Source organism: Bombina bombina, chromosome 10, assembly GCF_027579735.1.
Source record: "Bombina bombina isolate aBomBom1 chromosome 10, aBomBom1.pri, whole genome shotgun sequence".
Taxonomy (NCBI): domain Eukaryota; kingdom Metazoa; phylum Chordata; class Amphibia; order Anura; family Bombinatoridae; genus Bombina; species Bombina bombina.
In genome coordinates, this window is record NC_069508.1 from 178881618 (window position 1) to 178903706 (window position 22089).

General features: G+C 39.1%; 1 protein-coding gene across 7 annotated transcripts in view; it reads right to left on the reverse strand.

Annotated features, from left to right (window-relative positions):
- Positions 1-22089, reverse strand: part of TKFC (triokinase and FMN cyclase) — a 97951-nt gene that overhangs the window by 23916 nt on the left and 51946 nt on the right. For all 7 annotated transcript variants that reach the window (XR_008399427.1, XM_053693544.1, XM_053693543.1 and 4 more), the window contains 3 exons: positions 16267-16356; positions 16036-16152; positions 15830-15946 (listed from right to left, as the gene is read on the reverse strand). Coding sequence is in view for 6 of the 7 variants with exons in the window: in XM_053693544.1 (XP_053549519.1) it covers positions 15830-15946; positions 16036-16152; positions 16267-16356 (324 nt within the window). In the remaining variant the exon portion in view is untranslated. The remainder of the gene's footprint in view (positions 1-15829; positions 15947-16035; positions 16153-16266; positions 16357-22089) is intronic.

The window sequence follows — 22089 nt, forward strand, 5'->3', positions numbered from 1 at the left end:
TGAGGTACCTGAACCACACATACAGTATCCTCAACCTTTCTCTGGTAAGAGACAAGAGTTTAGGGATTTTAAGACAGCCTGTCATTTGCTCTTTTCTCTGCGCCCAAGTACATACCACTCGAACCGTATAAAAGTTTGCACTACCATATCATTTTTACAAGGAGAGCCTAGGACATGGGCAAACCGGTACTATGAGAATAACGATCCCATACTAGATTCCTTACAAGATTTTTTCCAGGCTATGGCTAATCTGTATGAGGACCCAGACACCCAAATCCTAGCAGAAACAAAACTGCGCTCCTTAAAACAAGGGAAGCGGACAGTGGAGGAGTATACTACTGATTTCCAAATGTGGGCAGTAGACTCCCAATGGAATCAGATCAGCTTAAAAAAATCAGTTTAGGCTGGGCTTGTCTGAGACTCTGAAAGATGAGCTCTCCAGACAAGAATTACCAGATAGTCTCTCAGGTCTTATAAAACTGAGTACTTCAATTGATAGAAGACTCAGGGAGAGGCGTGCGGAGAAGGCCACATATGATTACACACCAAAAAGATCTATCACTTATACCACCCACACAGAGAGATCTACCACTAACCCCGTGCCCATGGAGATTGGAGTAATAAAAGGTCCTCTTTCAGAGGAAGAAAAAACAAGGAGAAGATTGGAAAACTTGTGTCTATATTGTGGAAAAAAAGGAGAATAATGTATCTAATTGTCCACTACTTCAAAGACAAAGGAAGGGTAAGCAAAATAAACCTTTTAACATATGTCTTATAACAGAAACTTTGCAATTGACTTTGATTCTCTCATTACAGTGGGATCAGGAAAATACCCAATGCAGGGCGTTGATTGATTCTGGTGCTTCCGGAAATTATATTGATTCGTTATATGTTGTAAATAATAAAATACCCCTTGTGTGCAAGCAAAACCCTGTCTATGTCAAATCTATTGATGGAACTTTAATCAAAAAAGGTCCAATCACACATCAAACCATACCACTATTAACCACATTAAAGGAAGGTCACACTGAGTATGTTAGTTATGACGTCATACCCATTGCCCTTCATACTATCATTTTAGGGTATTCTTGGCTGCAAAAACACAATCCAGACATAGATTGGAAACATTCACAAATTAAGTTAAAATCTAACTATTGTTTGATACATGCTTTCCCCAAAGTGTAAGATCCATCTCTGCTGTGATGGAGGTTGTCCCAGAACTCTATCAGGATTTGGCAGAGGTATTCAATCTCGTGGAGGCAGAAAATCTGCCTCCACATAGGACCTTCGACTGCCCTATAGATCTCATCCCAGGAGCAGTTATACCCCATGGGAAAATTTACCCTTTATCCCAAAGTGAATTAACATTTTTAAGAGCTTATTTGGATGATAATCTGAGAAAAGGGTTTATCTCCCATTCTACATCCCCTGCAGCTGCAGGGATGTTTTTGGTAAAAAATAAAGATGGCACATTGAGACCAATAATTGATTATAGAGCTCTGAATGCTGTTACTGTCAAAAATAGGTACCCACTCCCATTAATACCCGAATTGATAGAACGTTTAAAGGGTGCCACTATATACACAAAATTAGACCTTAAAGGAGCGTATAATCTCATACGTATAAAGGAGGGAGATGGAAGACCGCTTTCCGCACGAGGTATGGGCTCTTCCAGTATAACGTCATGCCCTTTGGTCTCAGTAACGCTCCGGCGACGTTTCAGCATTTTATAAATGAAATCTTTCACGATCTAATGGATACATGTGTTATTATCTATTTAGATGATATATTGATTTACTCTAAGACACAGCTGGAACACGAAAAACATGTAAGATGGGTTCTAACACGGTTGAAAGAACATAAATTGTACGCTAAAAAAGAAAAGTGTCTATTCCATGTTAATAGAATTAAATTTTTAGGGTATATTATTACCCCTGATCAGATACAAATGGATCCCGAAAAAATCTCTGCAATACTACAATGGCCAATACCCTCTACCACACGTGCACTTCAAAGATTCATAGGATTTGCTAACTATTATCGTAAATTTATTAGTAATTTTTCAGATATAGTTAAACCGTTAACCCAACTTACGAGTAAAAAGCAACGATATAAATGGACTGAAGAAGCCCAGAGAGCTTTTGATCTTCTAAAACAAAACTTCAGCTCAGCCCCTTTATTGCATATGCCAGATCCTCAGTTACAATATATTGTCGAGGTGGATGCCTCAACTTCAGGGATTGGGGCTGTTCTTTCCCAATACAACAGGGAAAAAACAGTAATCTCACCTATTGCTTACTACTCTAGAAGATTCACATCTGCAGAGAATAACTATGGTATAGGTGATAAAGAATTGCTGGCTATAAAGGTATCACTAGAACAATGGAGACATTTATTGGAAGGCACTAACGAGCCATTTTTAATATATACCGACCACAAGAACCTCCAATACCTCCAGCAGAGTAAAACCTTATCAGCAAGACAAATGAGATGGTCGTTGTTTTTAGACAGGTTTAATTTTTTGATAACCTACAGACCTGGGGTACTAAATACAAAAGCTGATGCTCTCTCCAGATTTCACGAGCAAACTCCTATAGATGCACTCAATCCTATTATTCCTCTTGACAAATTTATAGGAATCTTAACACCTATTGAGATAAGGATTAAACAAGCCTTAAAGAAGGAACCTATTCCACCAAAGTCCTGTATGAAAGATACTAAGACTGGATTATTTTATCATAATACCAAACTATACGTACCTACCGCGTTAAGGAAACAAATTCTCCATCACACCCACGATATACCTTTGGCAGGTCATAGTGGTATACAAAAAACTATAGAAAGAACTAGAAGAACATTTTGGTGGACACAAATGGATCAGTCCATACATACGTATGTTCAGTCTTGTGACACTTGTGCAAGAAATAAAATAGACCATAGAGGTCCGATAGGTTTCCTATCTCCTCTGCCCGTTCCTGATAGACCCTGGGAAACTATTTCTATGGATTTCATAGTAGACTTACCCAAATCCCAAAACTACAACACCATATTAGTGGTAGTGGACCACTTGACTAAGTTAGGACACTTTATACCGTTAAAAGGATTACCATCAGCATATACTACTGCTAACACTTTTGTAACACATATAGTGAAATTACATGGGTTACCAAAAAATATAATAACCGATAGGGGTACACAGTTCACTTCATCTTTTTGGAGGTCTTTATGTAAAAGATTACACATAAACCCTAAGTTTTCTACTGCCTTCCACCCCCAAACTAACGGGTTAACGGAAAGATTGAATCAAACCTTAGAGCAGTATTTGCGCTGCTACATAGCTCACCAACAAGATGATTGGCTGACGTATCTCCCCATGGCAGAATTTGCTTATAACAATTCTGTCTCTTCCACCACCAAGGTATCACCATTCTATGCAACTTATGGTTTCCATCCCACAACCATACCTTTATCCGATATCGAGGTGAATTCCCCTGCAGCTATTGATTATTCCACTCAATTGCAAGAACGATTAGATGCAGTAAAGTTACATCTCTCTGAAGCTAAGACCTCACAAAGACATTATTATGATTTACATCATAGATCTGCTCCTAAGTATCAGGTAGGGGACAAAGTGTTATTATCCACGAAACATCTTAGGTTACGTGTACCTACAAAGAAACTGGCTAACCAGTTTTTAGGTCCTTTTGTCATTGACAAAATATTGAATCCTTCAACTGTACACCTGAAGTTACCTACACATTACAAGTTTCATCCAACATTCCATGTGTCACTTGTAAAACCACATCAAGCATCTAATGTTTCAACTACTCAGGATAATAACCCTATCTTGGTAGATAGCCAAGAGGAATTTGAGATTGAAAAGATACTGGATTCCAGATTGAGAGGTGGTCGGTTGGAAATTTTCCTAAAATGGAAGGGTTATGGTCCTGAAGAGAATACGTGGATAAGGGACACTGAGGTCCACGCTCCACGCCTTATCCGTGCTTTCATCCTCTTAAAGCTTCTGCCGTTGGTTTAGGGGGGCTTTGAGGGGGGGAGTGTGTGATACACCTTTAAGGTGCATCCCGCCCTCAATAAGAACTTCCCTTTAAAAGGGGTTGGGTGCTGAAAATCAGTGCCTGAAAATTTTGTTGCTAACTTGTGAAGCTCATTCTTAAGCTAAGTTCGTGCAGTTATTGAATTCAACTTATTCTATGTTGTTACCTGTTTGAACTAACCTCCTAGGACTTCCACCTTGATCTATTTTTCCTAAACAGTGATTAGGAGTCTGCTGTACTCACCGTTTGTGAGTTTTATCCGGATCTTTCACTACCCGGTATAGGACCGGCTGGATCTACTTTCCTTACCGCGACCGGAAGTCGCACTCACACCGAAGCCTCTGCAAACATCAGGTACGCTACATCGTAGCTCAGCTCCGCTTCTTGTAATTCTTATCTTGCCTCTTTCATGACAACTTGTGCTGCCTGTCACCATCCTGACTTATAACACCGTTCATGTGTTTACTGACTGCATCATTTGGATGAATGACTTGTATATATATTTTAGAGCTGCTTGTTGTGTGAGTGCGTGAAGACTAAAGAGGACATCATTCTGTGATATTGCCACAAATGTTTAAAGTGCTGTATCATTATACTATATAAAGTTTCTAAATTATTCCTTTTGGCAAATCAGTGTAAACCCAGTCTGCTTACATTGATATATTCATTTATATTCATCATATATAAACTGACTCACTATTGGAATTAATCAGGTTTTTACAAGAATTAAACTCCTGTTTGATTTCCTAAAGAGTTACAATTCCAATAATTAACACACTTCTACTTCAAACCATCACAGAAACGGACCAAAGACTGGAGGACATTTGCGAGTACCGAGAGAGAGTGCTGGATCTCGATCTCTCGGGGATACAAGAGGTTGCTAGACCTCATTCAGCAGCATGCCATGGATTATGCGTGGAGCTGTGGTGCATCAATCTGGGATTCATTGTAGGTGGTCTCCGAGGATTGGCCACAAGGAGTAAGCGACCCAGAGCTGCTAGATCCCGATCAGCAGCCAAACCGAGGGCTTATAGTCCTGGACAAGGGGGCCACCCCAGCAGAAGCGCTGGCACCAAGGCAGAGAGCCACTGGCCTCTGTCCAGCACCTGCAGCAGCTGCAAGGAACAAGGGAGCGGAGGTTGCCGACCTCTCTCCCCACCAACAGAACCCTTGTCTGGGAGAGGAAAGACCCTCTGGCAGAGCTACCTAGTCTGGGTAGCCGGAGTCTGCCACAGGGTGGGACCCTGAATACTGGTGCTGTCGGGCATCAGGGGTGGCTACAGGCTGTGGTCACTTGCCAGCTACATAGCTGCAGTTGGCAGGGAGGAAGCAGGACCTGTTTGGCGGAGTTACCCAGCCGGTGTAGTCAGGGTATCCGTCACATTGGTGTGACAAGCGGTGGGATCTGCTTCTTTCACAAGGTTCCTGCTGACAGAGAAGTGCCACAGTAGCCGGTAACTATGGAAGCCGAGCTCCAAAGGAGAGTACAGGAGGCGCTGGCCCAGCTGGACGGTCCTAGCTCGTATCAGGACCTGCTGGCAGAAAGTAAATCTGTCTGCCTGGATTACTGGTGATGGACTCTTCAGCAAGAACAGGACTTTGATGGAAAGCACCTCCCCACTCTCCAGAAAAGGTACCAGCTCCAACTGAATTCCCGGGAGTATGTCACCCTGGGAAAGCAGCCCAGGAGGGAATGCTTGTCTGCATTTCATGGACTGGTCAAGGAAGAGATGGGGGTAGAGGACGTGTACCGGGCACTGCGGTGATATGTGGCCCAGGTATGCCCGGAGATGGAGACTGATGCTCCTACACAGGGTTCTGGCTACGGCGGCCCTGGATTATTATGTCAAAAGATAGCAACTGACCCAGACTTTGGGAGTGAAATGGACCATAAACTGGAGGACATTTGTGAGTACCGAGAGAGAGTGCTGGATCTCGATCTCTGGGGGGTACAAGAGGTTGCTAGACCTCATTTAGCAGCATGCCACGGATTATACGTGGAGCTGTGGTGCATCAATCTGGGATTCATGGGCGGTGGTCTCCGAGGATTGGCCACAAGGAGTAAGCGACCCAGAGCTGCTAGATCCCGATCAGCAGCCTGGCCCCGAGCTTATGGTCCTGGACACCAACGCAGAGAGCCACTGGCCTCTGTCCAGCACATGCAACAGCTCCAAGGAACAAGGGAACAGAGGTTGCCGACCTCTCTCCCCACCAACAGAACCCTTGTCTGGGAGAGGAAGGACTCTCTGGCAGAGCTACCTAGTCTGGGTAGCCGGAGTCTGCCACAGGGTGGGACCCTGAATACTGGTACTGGGGTGGCTACAGGCTGTGGTCACTTGCCAGCTACATAGCTGCAGTTGGCAGGGAGGAAGCGGGACCTGTTTGGCGGAGCTGCCCAGCCGGGGTAGTCAGGGTATCCGTCACATTGGCGTGACAAGGAGTCAGGCAGGCAGTAGGAGGGGTGGGGGCAGCCTTGGCTGTCTGGTATCCGTGACAGGTAGAAACAGCATATGAACATATGGCCTGAGTACAAACTGTCACTGTTCCTTCTATTCAAAATAGAATGCCTCTTGTAAATTTCAGTTTGGGCTAAAATAAAATTTATGCTTACCTGATAAATTTGTTTCTTTTTAGACACGATGAGGCCACGGATTTCATCCTTACTTGTGGGATTACGTCTCCTGGTCAGCAGGAGGAGGCAAAGAGCACCACAGCAGAGCTGTATATATAGCTCCTCCCTTCCCTCCCACTCCAGTCATTCGACCGAAGTTAGGAAGAGAAAGGAAAAGCCAAGGTGCAGAGGTGTCTGAAGTTTAACAAAAAAAAAAAAACCTGTCTCATAGAACAGGGCGGGCCGTGGACCCATCGTGTCTAAAAAGAAACAAATTTATCAGGTAAGCATACATTTTCTTTTCTTTTTAAAGACACGATGAGTCCACGGATTTCATCCTTACTTGTGGGATACAATACCAAAGCTATAGTTCACGGATGATAAGGGAGGGACAAGACAGGGAACCTAAACAGAAGGCACCACTGCTTGAAGAACCTTTCTCCCAAAAACAGCCTCAGCCGAGGCAAAGGTATCACATTTGTAAAATTTAGAAAAAGTGTGAAGAGAGGACCAAGTTGCAGCCTTGCAAATCTGTTCAACAGAAGCATCATTTTTGAATGCCCATGAGGAAGCAACAGTGGAATGAGCCGTAATTTTTTCAGGAGGCTGCTGTCCAGCAGTCTCATATGCAAAACGGATGATACTCTTCAGCCAAAAAGAAAGAGAGGTAGCCGTAGCTTTCTGACCCTTACGTTTTCCTGAGAAAATGACAAAAAAAGAAGACGATTGACGAAAGTCCTTAGTCGCTTGTAAGTAAAATTTTAAAGCACGGACTAAATGAAAAATAATGCCGAAAGCTTGACACTCTTCGAGCAGAAGAAATGGCAACAAGAAACAAAACTTTCCAAGATAATAACTTAATATCTATGGAATGCATAGGTTCAAACGGAACCCCTTGAAGAACTTTAAGAAATAAATTTAAACTACATGGAGGAGCAATTGGTTTAAACACAGGCCTGATCCTAATCAAAGCCTGACAGAAAGATTGAATATCTGGTACATCTGCCAGACGCTTGTGCAACAAAATAGATAAGGCAGAGATCTGACCCTTTAGGGAACTCGCTGATAACCCCTTCTCCAATCCTTCTTGGAGAAAAGACAAAATCCTGGGAATCCTAACTTTACTCCATGAGTAGCCTTTGGATTCACACCAATAAAGATATTTGCGCCATATCTTATGGTAAATCTTCCTAGTTGCAGGCTTACATGCCTGAATTAAGGTATCTATGACCGAATCAGAGAACCCTTGCTTGGACAAGATTAAGCGTTCAATCTCCAAGCAGTCAGCTGCAGAGAAAGTAGATTCGGGTAACGGAAGGGACCCTGAATGAGAAGGTCCTTCCTCAATGGAAGCTTCCAAGGTGGCAGAGATGATATGTCCACCAGATCGGCATACCAAATCCTGCGAGGCCACGCAGGAGCAATGAGGATCACTGATGCACTCTCCTGTTTGATTTGAGCAATAACCCGGGGAAGGAGCGCAAACGGGGGGAATAGATATGCTAGGCTAAAGGACCAAGGAACTACAAAGGCATCTATCAGCTTGTCCTGGGGAACCCTGGACCTGGACCCGTATCTCGGAAGCTTGGCATTCTGACGAGATGCCATGAGATCCAACTCCCGCCGACCCCATCTGAGAATCAGGTTGGAGAATATTTCCGGATGGAGTTCCCACTCTCCCGGATGAAAAGTCTGCCTGCTCAGAAAATCTGCCTCCCAGTTGTCCACCCCTGGGATGTGGATCGCAGACAGATGGCAAGAATGGGCCTCCGCCCACTGGATTATCTTGGCTACCTCGGTCATCGTTAAGGAACTATTTGTTCCTCCCTGATGATTGATGTAAGCCACCGTCATTATGTTGTCCGACTGGAATCTGATGAAGCGCATTGAAGTTCACCCTCAGCTCTAGAATGTTGATGGGAAGGAGACTCTGCCTGAGTCCATACTCCCTGAGCCTTTAAAGAGCCCCAGACTGCTCCCCATCCTAAAAGGCTGGCATCTGTTGTCACAATCACCCATGAAGGTCTGCGAAAGCATGTACCCTGGGATAGATGATCCAGAGACAACCACCATTGAAGAGAGTCCCTCGTCTCCTGATCTAGGGTTATTCGAGGAGACAAATCTGTATAATCTCCATTCCACTGCCTGAGCATGCTTAGCTGCAGAGGCCTGAGATGAAACCGAGCAAACGGTATGATGTCCATTGCCACCACCATCAATCTGATTACCTCCATGGACTGAGCCACTGACGGCCGAGGAATGGACTGAAGAGCTTGACATGTATTCAGAATCTTTGACTTTCTGACCTCTGTCAGAAAAATTCTCATGGATATAGAGTCGATTAGAGTCCCCAGGAAGGGTACCCTTGTCTGCGGAATTAACAAAATCTTTTCTAGATTTACCTTCCACCTGTGAGTTCTCAGGAAGGATAGCACAATGTCGGTATGGGAACTTGTTAGCTGGTAAAATGACGCCTGAATTAGAATATCGTCCAGATAAGGCACCACCGCAATGCCCCGCGGTTTTAGAACCACCAGTAGAGACCCCAGAACCTTTGTAAAAATTCTGGGTGCCGTGGTCAGACCGAAAGGGAGATCCATGAACGGAAAATGTTTGTCCAGATAGGCAAACCTCAGGAACTTGTGATGCATCCTTTAGATCCTCTGTCGTCATAAATTGACCCTCCTGGATCAATGGAAGAATGGTATGAATAGTTTCCATCTTGAAAGATGGAACTCTGAGAAACTTATTTAGACTCTTGAGGTCTAAGATAGGTCTGAAAGTTCCCTCCTTTTTGGGGACTACAATCAGATTTGAATAAAACCCCTGTCCCTATATTGGAACGGGACCAATTACTCCCATGGAAGAGAGGTCCCTTACACAATGTAAGAATGCCTCTCTTTTTATCTGGTCTGCAGATAATCTTGAAAGAAGAAATCTTCCTCGGGGGGAAGAATTTCTGAACTCCAGTTTGTATCCCTGAGACACTATTTCTATAGCCCAGGGATCCTGAACATCTCGTACCCAAGCTTGAATGAAGAAGGAAAGTCTGCCCCCTACCAGACCCGGTCCCGGATCGGGGGCAAACCCTTCATGCTGACTTGGAGGACGCAACAGGTTTCTTGGATTGTTTACCCTTGTTCCACGATTGGTTGGGTCTCCAGGAAGACTTGGATTGCGAATAGTTTCCTTCCTGTTTAGAGGAAGAAGAGAAAGAGTTTCCCTTGAAATTTTGTCGACCTTTCTGCTTAGTTCTTTTATCCTAAGGGAGTAGATAACCCTTCCCCCCCGTGATGTCAGAAATAATTTCCTTTAAACCAGGTCCAAACAGGGTCTTTCCCTTGTAAGGAAAAGCCAGAAGTTTAGACTTGGATGACACATCCAAAGACCAAGGTTTCAACCATAAGGCCCTGCGTGCTAGGATAGAAAAACCTGAACTCTTAGCAGCCAATTTAGTAATCTGCAGAGAAGCATCAGTAATAAAGGAATTAGCCAATTTAAGAGCTTTAATCCGATTCTGGATCTCTTCCAAAGAAGTCTCAGTCTTAAGAGACTCCGCAAGAGCATCAAACCAAGCTGCCGCACTAGTGACCGTAACAATGCATGCAGCCGGTTGCAATAGCAAACCCTGGTGAACATAGATCTTTTAAAGTAGATCCTCCAACTTCTTAACCATAGGACCTTTGAAAGCACAACTATCCTCAATAGGAATAGTAGTTCATTTAGCTAAGGTAGAAATAGCCCCCTCCACCTTGGGGACCATCTGCCAAGGTTCCATGACCGCATCAGCTATAGGGAACATCTTCCTAAAAATGGAAAAAGGAGAGAAGGGAATACCTGGTCTCTCCAATTCTTTAGAAATAATCTCCGAAGTTCGATTGGGAACTGGAAAAACATCTGAGTAAGAAGGAACTTCTAAGTATCTGTCTAACTTACTCAATTTCTCAGAAGTGACCATCACCGTGGAATCATAGTCGTCCAAAGTCACTAAAACCTCCCTGAGTAACAGGCAGAGGGGTTTCTACTTTAAACCTGACTGAAACTACTTCTGAATCAGTCAAAGGAAAGGAACTTCCTGAGTCAGAAATGTCTCCTTCCAAAAGAACCTCCATACCCTCCAACTCAGAGCTCTGGGAGGGTACATCCGAGATTGCCACCGTAGCATCAGAAGCTTCATTGACCACACAGTTGTCCTTCCTTTTACGTTTGCCTTGAAATGTAGGAAAGTCAGATAACGCATCAGAAAGTGTAGAAGACATAAGTGCAGCAATGTCCTTTAATGTGACTGCAGCAGAAACTGGAGAAGAAATACCAGACACTGCTTGAGCGGGCGTTAAGGGCTGTGACGCTTGGGGAGAAAGCTGCAGCATACTCTGCATCTCATTGTTAGACTCCTGAGAAGCCTTAGACAATTCTTTATCAGAAAAAAATTCTCTCTCTATAATTTAATGCACTCTCAATGCATGAAGGACAAAAAGGCACAGGCTACATTGGCATTCAAACACATGGCACAAGTAACATTCTGGACATCTTCTAAATCCATGATGTTGAAGAAAAAACAGAGCAATAAAAAATATATACTGGTCCTTTAAATAGAATTGGCCCCTTAATTTTTTTTACTTATTACACTATTATTGTGTTGAGAAAAAAAAAACAAGCGTGTGCAAGAACTGTTACCACAAAAACAAACTTGGCCCTTTGATAAATCCTGAAAAAAATAACAGGATACTATGTTTTATATTATTACCCCTTTCAATAAAAGACCAACAAAATTACAGACTTCTAACAATACTTTTGCTTGTGAGAAAAAAAGGAAAACTGACACCTCCTCGCCTCAACAGCTCTGCTGAGGCGCCTACCTGCCACCCGGTGTTCAGACCACTCTTCCCAGCAAGATTACGATCGGGTTTCAGAACGCTATCAACCGCTTGTTTAATAGAACCATGCGGTTCTAGCGTAACACCCGACTGATATAATGTGCCTGCACAGCGATGTTGGAGCTCCGTTACTAACAACTGCGCGGCTTCTCTAAACAAGACTGAAGCGCGTGAAAAATAGTCCCGCCCTTCGTGGGCGTAAAAATCGAACACCGCTTCTCAGCTAAGTTTTTTTTAAATTAAAAAATCAATAGCCCCAAGAAAGTGCCTGTATAATACTGCCATATAGCCAAAACCAGTGCCTGTGTAATCAAATAGTTTCCTTCCCCTATAGGGAAAAACTCTATTTACTGAGTCCATGTTTTCAATGAAAATAGCCCCAAGCGTCAGTGCCTGAATAAAGTCGTCTCTTAGGGAAGCCTTTTACTTATGTTCCCAATAAAATCAGCAGGACAGCCTCCACAGTTCTAAGAGGTCCTTTCCCTCCAATAGCCCTGTGAACAAGATAAGGCCTGAGTTAGTCTTTGCTTAGGCCATCACAAGAAGGGCAGCATCACAGTATGGGAAGCGCAGTGAGAATTATGTCCCACTCGTTCCCAATGCTCTAAAGCCACCAATAGCTCTACTCAAGAGACTGACATGGACTACGGCTACACCCTAGAAGAAAGTAGCACTCTCTGGCACCACTTTAAAAATAATAAACTCTTGATTGAAGAATCTAATCTAACACCTCACTTTACCTCTTCCTATCACTAACGTAGGCAAAGAGAATGACTTGAGTGGGAGGGAAGGGAGGAGCTATATATACAGCTCTGCTGTGGTGCTCTTTGCCTCCTCCTGCTGACCAGGAGGCGTAATCCCACAAGTAAGGAAGAAATCTGTGGACTTATCGTGTCTTTAAAAAGCAATGTCCCTTTAAAATAATTCTTCTCAAACTGTAAAAGACCTATACTAATAGCCTGCATGTCATCCAAATTCATTTATTTGGCAAAATAACTAACAGGTCTCTCCAACTTATATATTAATTATAAAAATATCCTTCACTTGCTCCTAAAATGTTCCGTCTTGCTCATCAATATTTTGTGTAAAATAAATTTTCATATAAATTTGTCAACTCTGGCTGTAACTCTCTGTTCTAGCTGTTTATCTTGTGCAGTAATATGTGTGTGTGTGTATGTATATATATATATATATATATACTGTATATATATATATATATATATATATATATATATATATATATATATATATATATATATATATATATATAATGTGAATGCTGTGTTATCTCATTAATAGTCTTTGGCAATGATTACTGGCCCCTCTACTTCTCTACATTTGACTGTGTGGTTCTTGGAGATGCCAATGCTCTCCCTTTTCTTAGCGAAAAAGCTGCATAGAATGAAATATAAACTAGTGACGCTGGTGTCACTGGGATAGTTGGACAAACATCAAAAACATTTTACCAACATTCAGAGATATATTCATTAAAAATGCAGTAAAAAAAAATATTTTGAACTACTGCACAATTTTGAATAATAATATATATATATATATTTTTTTTTTAAAAATGCTGTAACTAATGATGAACTATTATTCTACTTCATGTGACCAGTCAGGCAGGTGTCTCTCTGAGAGGAGCACCCACTGCAGCTGCAACTTTTGCCTGTAGATAGGTTTGTTAAAAGATTAGAGTGTAAATACTTTCGCCTAGATTTAGAGTTTTGTCGGTAAAGACCCGCGTAGCTAATGCTGCTTTTTTTCCCAGCGCACCGTTAAGACAACGCTGGTATTTAGAGTTGTCTGAATGGCTGCGTTAGCCTCAGAAAAGGGAGCGTTGAGCCAAATTTAGCTCCACTTCAACCCTCAATATCAGCGTTGCTTACGGTAGCGGTAAACTGGAAAAACGTGCTTGTGCACAATATCCCCATAGGATACAATGGGGCTGAGCTGGCTGGAAAAAACCTAACACCTACAAAAAAGCAGCGTTCAGCTCCAAGCGCAGCCCCATTGTTTCCTATGGGGAAACACTCTCTAAGTCTGCACCTAACACCCTAACATGAACCCCAAGTCTAAACCCCCCTAACCTTACACTTATCAACCCCTAATCTGCCGCCCCCGCTATCGCTGACACCTGCATTTTATTATTAACCCCTAATCTGCAGCTCCGGACACTGCCGTCACCTACATTATCCCTATGAACCCCTAATCTACTGCCCCTAACATCGCCGACACTTATATTATATTTATTACCCCCTAATCTGCCCCCCCCAACATCGCCGCTACCTACCTACGCTTATTAACCCCTAATCTGCCGACCGGACCTCGCCGCCACTATAATAAATGTATTAACCCCTAAACAGCTGCACTCCCGCCTCGCAAACACTATAATAAATTTGATTACCCCTAATCTGCCCTCCCTAACATCGCCGCCACCTACCTACAATTATTAACCCCTAATCTGCCGCCCCCAACGTCGCCGCTACTATAATAAAGTTATTAACCCCTAAACCTAAGTCTAACCCTATCCCTAACACCCCCCTAACATAAATATAATTTAAATTAAACGAAATAAAATACCTATAATTAAATAAATTATTCCTATTTAAAACTAAATACTTACCTAGAAAATAAACCCTAATATAGCTACAATATAACTAATAATTACATTGTAGATATTTTAGGATTTATATTTATTTTACAGGCAACTTTGTATTTATTTTAACTAGGTACAATAGCTATTAAATAGTTAATAGATTAGTTTATTTAATTGTATTTTAGTTTAGCTAATTGTAGGTAATTTATTTAATTAATTTAATGATAGTGTAGTGTTAGGTGTATTTGTAACTTAGGTAAGGATTTATTTTACAGGTAATTTTGTAATTATTTTAACTAGGTAGCTATTAAATAGTTATTAACTATGTAATAGCTATTGTACCTAGTTAAAATAAATACAAAGTTGCCTGTAAAATAAATATTAATCCTAAAATAGTTACAACGTAATAATTAGTTATATTGTAGCTATATTAGGGTTTATTTTCTAGGTAAGTATTTAGTTTTAAATAGGAATCATTTATTTAATTATAGGCATTTTATTTCGTTTAATTTAAATTATATTTATGTTAGGGTTAGGGTTAGACTTAGGTTTAGGGGTTAATAACTTTATTATAGTAGCGGCGACGTTGGGGGCGGCAGATTAGGGGTTAATAATTGTAGGTAGGTGGCGGCGATGTTAGGGAGGGCAGATTAGGGGTTAATAAAATTTAATATAGTTTTTGCGAGGCGGGAGTGCGGCGGTTTAGGGGTTAATAAGTGTAGATAGGTAGCGGCGACATTGGGGGGCAGATTAGGGGGTAATAAATATAGGTGTCGGCAATGTTAGGGGCAGCAGATTAGGGGTTCATAGGGATAATGAAGGTGGTGGCGGTGTCAGGTCGGCAGATTAGGGGTTACATTTTTTTATTAGAGGGTTGGCGATGTGGGGGGGGGGCTCGGTTTAGGGGTACATAGGTAGTTTATGGGTGTTAGTGTACTTTATAGCACAGTAGTTAAGAGCTTTATATTCCTGCGTTAGCCCATAAAGCTCTTAACTACTGACTTTTTTTGGCGGTAGGAGTCTTGTCGGTAGAGGGTCTACCGCTCACTTCTTCCAAGACTCCAAATACCAGCATTAGGCAAATCCCATAGAAAAGATAGGGTACGCAATTGACGTAAGGGGATCTGCGGTAGCCTGGAGTCGTGGAAAGGAAGTGAGCGGTAGACCCTTTCCTGGCTGACTCTAAATACCAGCGGGCGGTAAAAAGCAGCGTTAGGACCCCTTAACGCTGCTTTTGACGGCTAACGCCAAACTCTAAATCTACCCGTTAATCCATAAGATGATGCTGTTAATGTCAAATTCATGGGGCTCAAATTGCCAATAAAATAGGACTTTTACTCACCGCAGCCATTAATAATGCAACATAACATGCTGTAAATTAACAGGGAATGTGTTTGTTGCCTAAATAATACAATTCATATTTATTAATTCCTGTGTGAATGTGGAGAGTAACTGTGGCAAAGTTTTGTACCCGATAATGTCAAAAGATGCATTTATATCAGCTAAAAGATCAATAAAACATTATAAACTATATATCATGAACAGGTTACACTGATACATAGGGGTATTGGTTTGCTTTGTTACCACAGGTGACTTTAAATATAAACTTTTACTACAACTTTGATAAAGGTTGAAGCTAAATGACATATCCATAATTAGAGCACAATATAACTCACAAATAACCCACCATCTGGTTCAAGGTCCTCCGGTTGTGAGGTTTCTGGAGCAGATGGAAAGGTGTGTGTCTGGCCGGTGACAGGGAGAGAAGACAACCGTGGCCAAGCTGGGGCAGCGGTGTCACTATCTAAAGGACATTAATGATAAAGAATTAACAGGAACACCCAGCATAGAGATGGCAGAGATACGTGTTACAAATACTGATAGAGAACCGACCAAAGAGCCGCAGCAGCTCCTCTGATGCCTTCAGTATAGTGAGAGAGACGCCGCTCATCTCCAAAGCTGTCATGAAGGACCCTAGCATTGCTCGCTCTATCTGCAGTCCTTTGCCCTCTGCACAAAGTCAGAGAGAATAAAGGTGAGATGCAAGGAAGGAAACAATGGGTTAATAAGCAACGGCACATGGGCTAACAACAGGAAGAGCATGCAGGGGATATGCTTACTGACCCAAGCAACGCACAGCAGAATCTGCCACAATTTGCAGCTCGAGGCAGGACAGACCGCCGAGGTTATTGACAACGAGGATCACTGAGTCTCCTACAAAACAAATAAATAAAAGAAAGAGAAGATGTTAAAGGTACATAAAGTGCAAAAAGAAAACGCGTGTTAGAACATTTTATTATTGTGCTATTGTTTGTATATAACTATGAGGTCATTGCTTGTATATAACTATGAGATCATTGCTTGTATATAACTATGGGATCATTGCTTGTATATAACTATGGGATCTTTGCTTGTATATAACTATGGGATCATTGCTTGTATATAACTATGAGATCATTGCTTGTATATAACTATGAGATCATTGCTTGTATATAACTATGAGATCATTGCTTGTATATAACTATGAGATCATTGCTTGTATATAACTATAGGATCATTGCTTGTATATAACTATGGGATCATTGCTTGTATATAACTATGGGATCATTGCTTGTATATAACTATGGGATCATTGCTTGTATATAACTATGGGATCATTGCTTGTATATAACTATGGGATCATTGCTTGTATATAACTATGGGATCATTGCTTGTATATAACTATGGGATCATTGCTTGTATATAACTATGGGATCATTGCTTGTATATAACTATGGGATCATTGCTTGTATATAACTATAGGATCATTGCTTGTATATAACTATGGGATCATTGCTTGTATATAACTATGAGATCATTGCTTGTATATAACTATGGGATCATTGCTTGTATATAACTATGGGATCATTGCTTGTATATAACTATGAGATCATTGCTTGTATATAACTATGAGATCATTGCTTGTATATAACTATGGGATCATTGCTTGTATATAACTATGAGATCATTGCTTGTATATAACTATGAGATCATTGCTTGTATATAACTATGAGATCATTGCTTGTATATAACTATGAGATCATTGCTTGTATATAACTATAGGATCATTGCTTGTATATAACTATGGGATCATTGCTTGTATATAACTATAGGATCATTGCTTGTATATAACTATAGGATCATTGCTTGTATATAACTATAGGATCATTGCTTGTATATAACTATAGGATCATTGCTTGTATATAACTATAGGATCATTGCTTGTATATAACTATGGGATCATTGCTTGTATATAACTATGAGATCATTGCTTGTATATAACTATAGGATCATTGCTTGTATATAACTATGAGATCATTGCTTGTATATAACTATAGGATCATTGCTTGTATATAACTATGGGATCATTGCTTGTATATAACTATGGGATCATTGCTTGTATATAACTATGGGTTCATTGCTTGTATATAACTATGGGATCATTGCTTGTATATAACTATGGGATCATTGCTTGTATATAACTATGAGATCATTGCTTGTATATATCTATGGGATCATTGCTTGTATATAACTATGGGATCATTGCTTGTATTTAACTATGGGATCATTGCTTGTATATAACTATAGGATCATTGCTTGTATATAACTATGGGATCATTGCTTGTATATAACTATGGGATCATTGCTTGTATATAACTATGGGATCATTGCTTGTATATAACTATGGGATCATTGCTTGTATATAACTATGAGATCATTGCTTGTATATAACTATAGGATCATTGCTTGTATATAACTATGGGATCATTGCTTGTATATAACTATGGGATCATTGCTTGTATATAACTATGGGATCATTGCTTGTATATAACTATGAGATCATTGTTTGTATATAAGTATGAGATCATTGTTTGTATATAACTATAGGATCATTGCTTGTATATAACTATGATATCATTGCTTGTATATAACTATAGGATCATTGCTTGTATATAACTATGGGATCATTGCTTGTATATAACTATGGGATCATTGCTTGTATATAACTATGGGATCATTGCTTGTATATAACTATGGGATCATTGCTTGTATATATCTATGGGATCATTGCTTGTATATAACTATGGGATCATTGCTTGTATATAACTATGGGATCATTGCTTGTATATAACTATGGGATCATTGCTTGTATATAACTATGAGATCATTGCTTGTATATAACTATGGGATCATTGCTTGTATATAACTATGAGATCATTGCTTGTATATAACTATGGGATCATTGCTTGTATATAACTATGAGATCATTGCTTGTATATAACTATGAGATCATTGCTTGTATATAACTATGGGATCATTGCTTGTATATAACTATGGGATCATTGCTTGTATATAACTATGAGATCATTGCTTGTATATAACTATAGGATCATTGCTTGTATATAACTATAGGATCATTGCTTGTATATAACTATGGGATCATTGCTTGTATATAACTATGGGATCATTGCTTGTATATAACTATGGGATCATTGCTTGTATATAACTATAGGATCATTGCTTGTATATAACTATAGGATCATTGCTTGTATATAACTATGAGATCATTGCTTGTATATAACTATGGGATCATTGCTTGTATATAACTATGAGATCATTGCTTGTATATAACTATGGGATCATTGCTTGTATATAACTATGGGATCATTGCTTGTATATAACTATGGGATCATTGCTTGTATATAACTATGGGATCATTGCTTGTATATAACTATGGGATCATTGCTTGTATATAACTATGTGATCATTGCTTGTATATAACTATGAGATCATTGCTTGTATATAACTATGGGATCATTGCTTGTATATAACTATGAGATCATTGCTTGTATATAACTATGGGATCATTGCTTGTATATAACTATGGGATCATTGCTTGTATATAACTATATGATCATTGCTTGTATATAACTATGGGATCATTGCTTGTATATAACTATAGGATCATTGCTTGTATATAACTATGGGATCATTGCTTGTATATAACTATGAGATCATTGCTTGTATATAACTATGAGATCATTGCTTGTATATAACTATGGGATCATTGCTTGTATATAACTATGGGATCATTGCTTGTATATAACTATAGGATCATTGCTTTGTATATAACTATGGGATCATTGCTTGTATATAACTATGAGATCATTGCTTGTATATAACTATGGGATCATTGCTTGTATATAACTATAGGATCATTGCTTGTATATAACTATGGGATCATTGCTTGTATATAACTATGGGATCATTGCTTGTATATAACTATGAGATCATTGCTTGTATATAACTATGGGATCATTGCTTGTATATAACTATGGGATCATTGCTTGTATATAACTATGAGATCATTGCTTGTATATAACTATGAGATCATTGCTTGTATATAACTATGGATCATTGCTTGTATATAACTATGGGATCATTGCTTGTATATAACTATGAGATCATTGCTTGTATATAACTATGGGATCATTGCTTGTATATAACTATGGGATCATTGCTTGTATATAACTATGAGATCATTGCTTGTATATAACTATGGGATCATTGCTTGTATATAACTATGAGATCATTGCTTGTATATAACTATGAGATCATTGCTTGTATATAACTATGATATCATTGCTTGTATATAACTATGAGATCATTGCTTGTATATAACTATGGGATCATTGCTTGTATATAACTATGGGATCATTGCTTGTATATAGCTATGAGATCATTGTTTGTATATAAGTATGAGATCATTGTTTGTATATAACTATAGGATCATTGCTTGTATATAACTATGAGATCATTGCTTGTATATAACTATGGGATCATTGCTTGTATATAACTATGGGATCATTGCTTGTATATAACTATGGGATCATTGCTTGTATATAACTATAGGATCATTGCTTGTATATAACTATAGGATCATTGCTTGTATATAACTATGGGATCATTGCTTGTATATAACTATAGGATCATTGCTTGTATATAACTATGGGATCATTGCTTGTATATAACTATGAGATCATTGCTTGTATATAACTATGAGATCATTGCTTGTATATAACTATGGGATCATTGCTTGTATATAACTATGAGATCATTGCTTGTATATAACTATGTGATCATTGCTTTGTATATAACTATAGGATCATTGCTTGTATATAACTATGGGATCATTGCTTGTATATAACTATGATATCATTGCTTGTATATAACTATGAGATCATTGCTTGTATATAAGTATGAGATCATTGCTTTGTATATAACTATAGGATCATTGCTTGTATATAACTATGGGATCATTGCTTGTATATAACTATGGGATCATTGCTTGTATATAACTATGATATCATTGCTTGTATATAACTATGAGATCATTGCTTGTATATAACTATGAGATCATTGCTTGTATATAACTATAGGATCATTGCTTGTATATAACTATGGGATCATTGCTTGTATATAACTATAGGATCATTGCTTGTATATAACTATGGGATCATTGCTTGTATATAACTATAGGATCATTGCTTGTATATAACTATGGGATCATTGCTTGTATATAACTATAGGATCATTGCTTGTATATAACTATGGGATCATTGCTTGTATATAACTATGAGATCATTGCTTGTATATAACTATAGGATCATTGCTTGTATATAACTATAGGATCATTGCTTGTATATAACTATGGGATCATTGCTTGTATATAACTATGAGATCATTGCTTGTATATAACTATAGGATCATTGCATGATCCTATGAGATCATTGCTTGTATATAACTATGAGATCATTGCTTGTATATAACTATAGGATCATTGCTTGTATATAACTATGGGATCATTGCTTGTATATAACTATGAGATCATTGCTTGTATATAACTATGAGATCATTGCTTGTATATAACTATGAGATCATTGCTTGTATATAACTATGAGATCATTGCTTGTATATAACTATAGGATCATTGCTTGTATATAACTATGGGATCATTGCTTGTATATAACTATGGGATCATTGCTTGTATATAACTATGAGATCATTGCTTGTATATAACTATGGGATCATTGCTTGTATTTAACTATGAGATCATTGCTTGTATATAACTATGGGATCATTGCTTGTATATAACTATGAGATCATTGCTTGTATATAACTATGAGATCATTGCTTGTATATAACTATGAGATCATTGCTTGTATATAACTATGGGATCATTGCTTGTATATAACTATGGGATCATTGCTTGTATATAACTATGAGATCATTGCTTGTATATAACTATGGGATCATTGCTTGTATATAACTATGAGATCATTGCTTGTATATAACTATGGGATCATTGCTTGTATATAACTATGGGATCATTGCTTGTATATAACTATGAGATCATTGCTTGTATATAACTATGATATCATTGCTTGTATATAACTATGAGATCATTGCTTGTATATAACTATGGGATCATTGCTTGTATATAACTATGGGATCATTGCTTGTATATAGCTATGAGATCATTGTTTGTATATAAGTATGAGATCATTGTTTGTATATAACTATAGGATCATTGCTTGTATATAACTATGAGATCATTGCTTGTATATAACTATGGGATCATTGCTTGTATATAACTATGGGATCATTGCTTGTATATAACTATGGGATCATTGCTTGTATATAACTATAGGATCATTGCTTGTATATAACTATAGGATCATTGCTTGTATATAACTATGGGATCATTGCTTGTATATAACTATAGGATCATTGCTTGTATATAACTATGGGATCATTGCTTGTATATAACTATGAGATCATTGCTTGTATATAACTATGAGATCATTGCTTGTATATAACTATGGGATCATTGCTTGTATATAACTA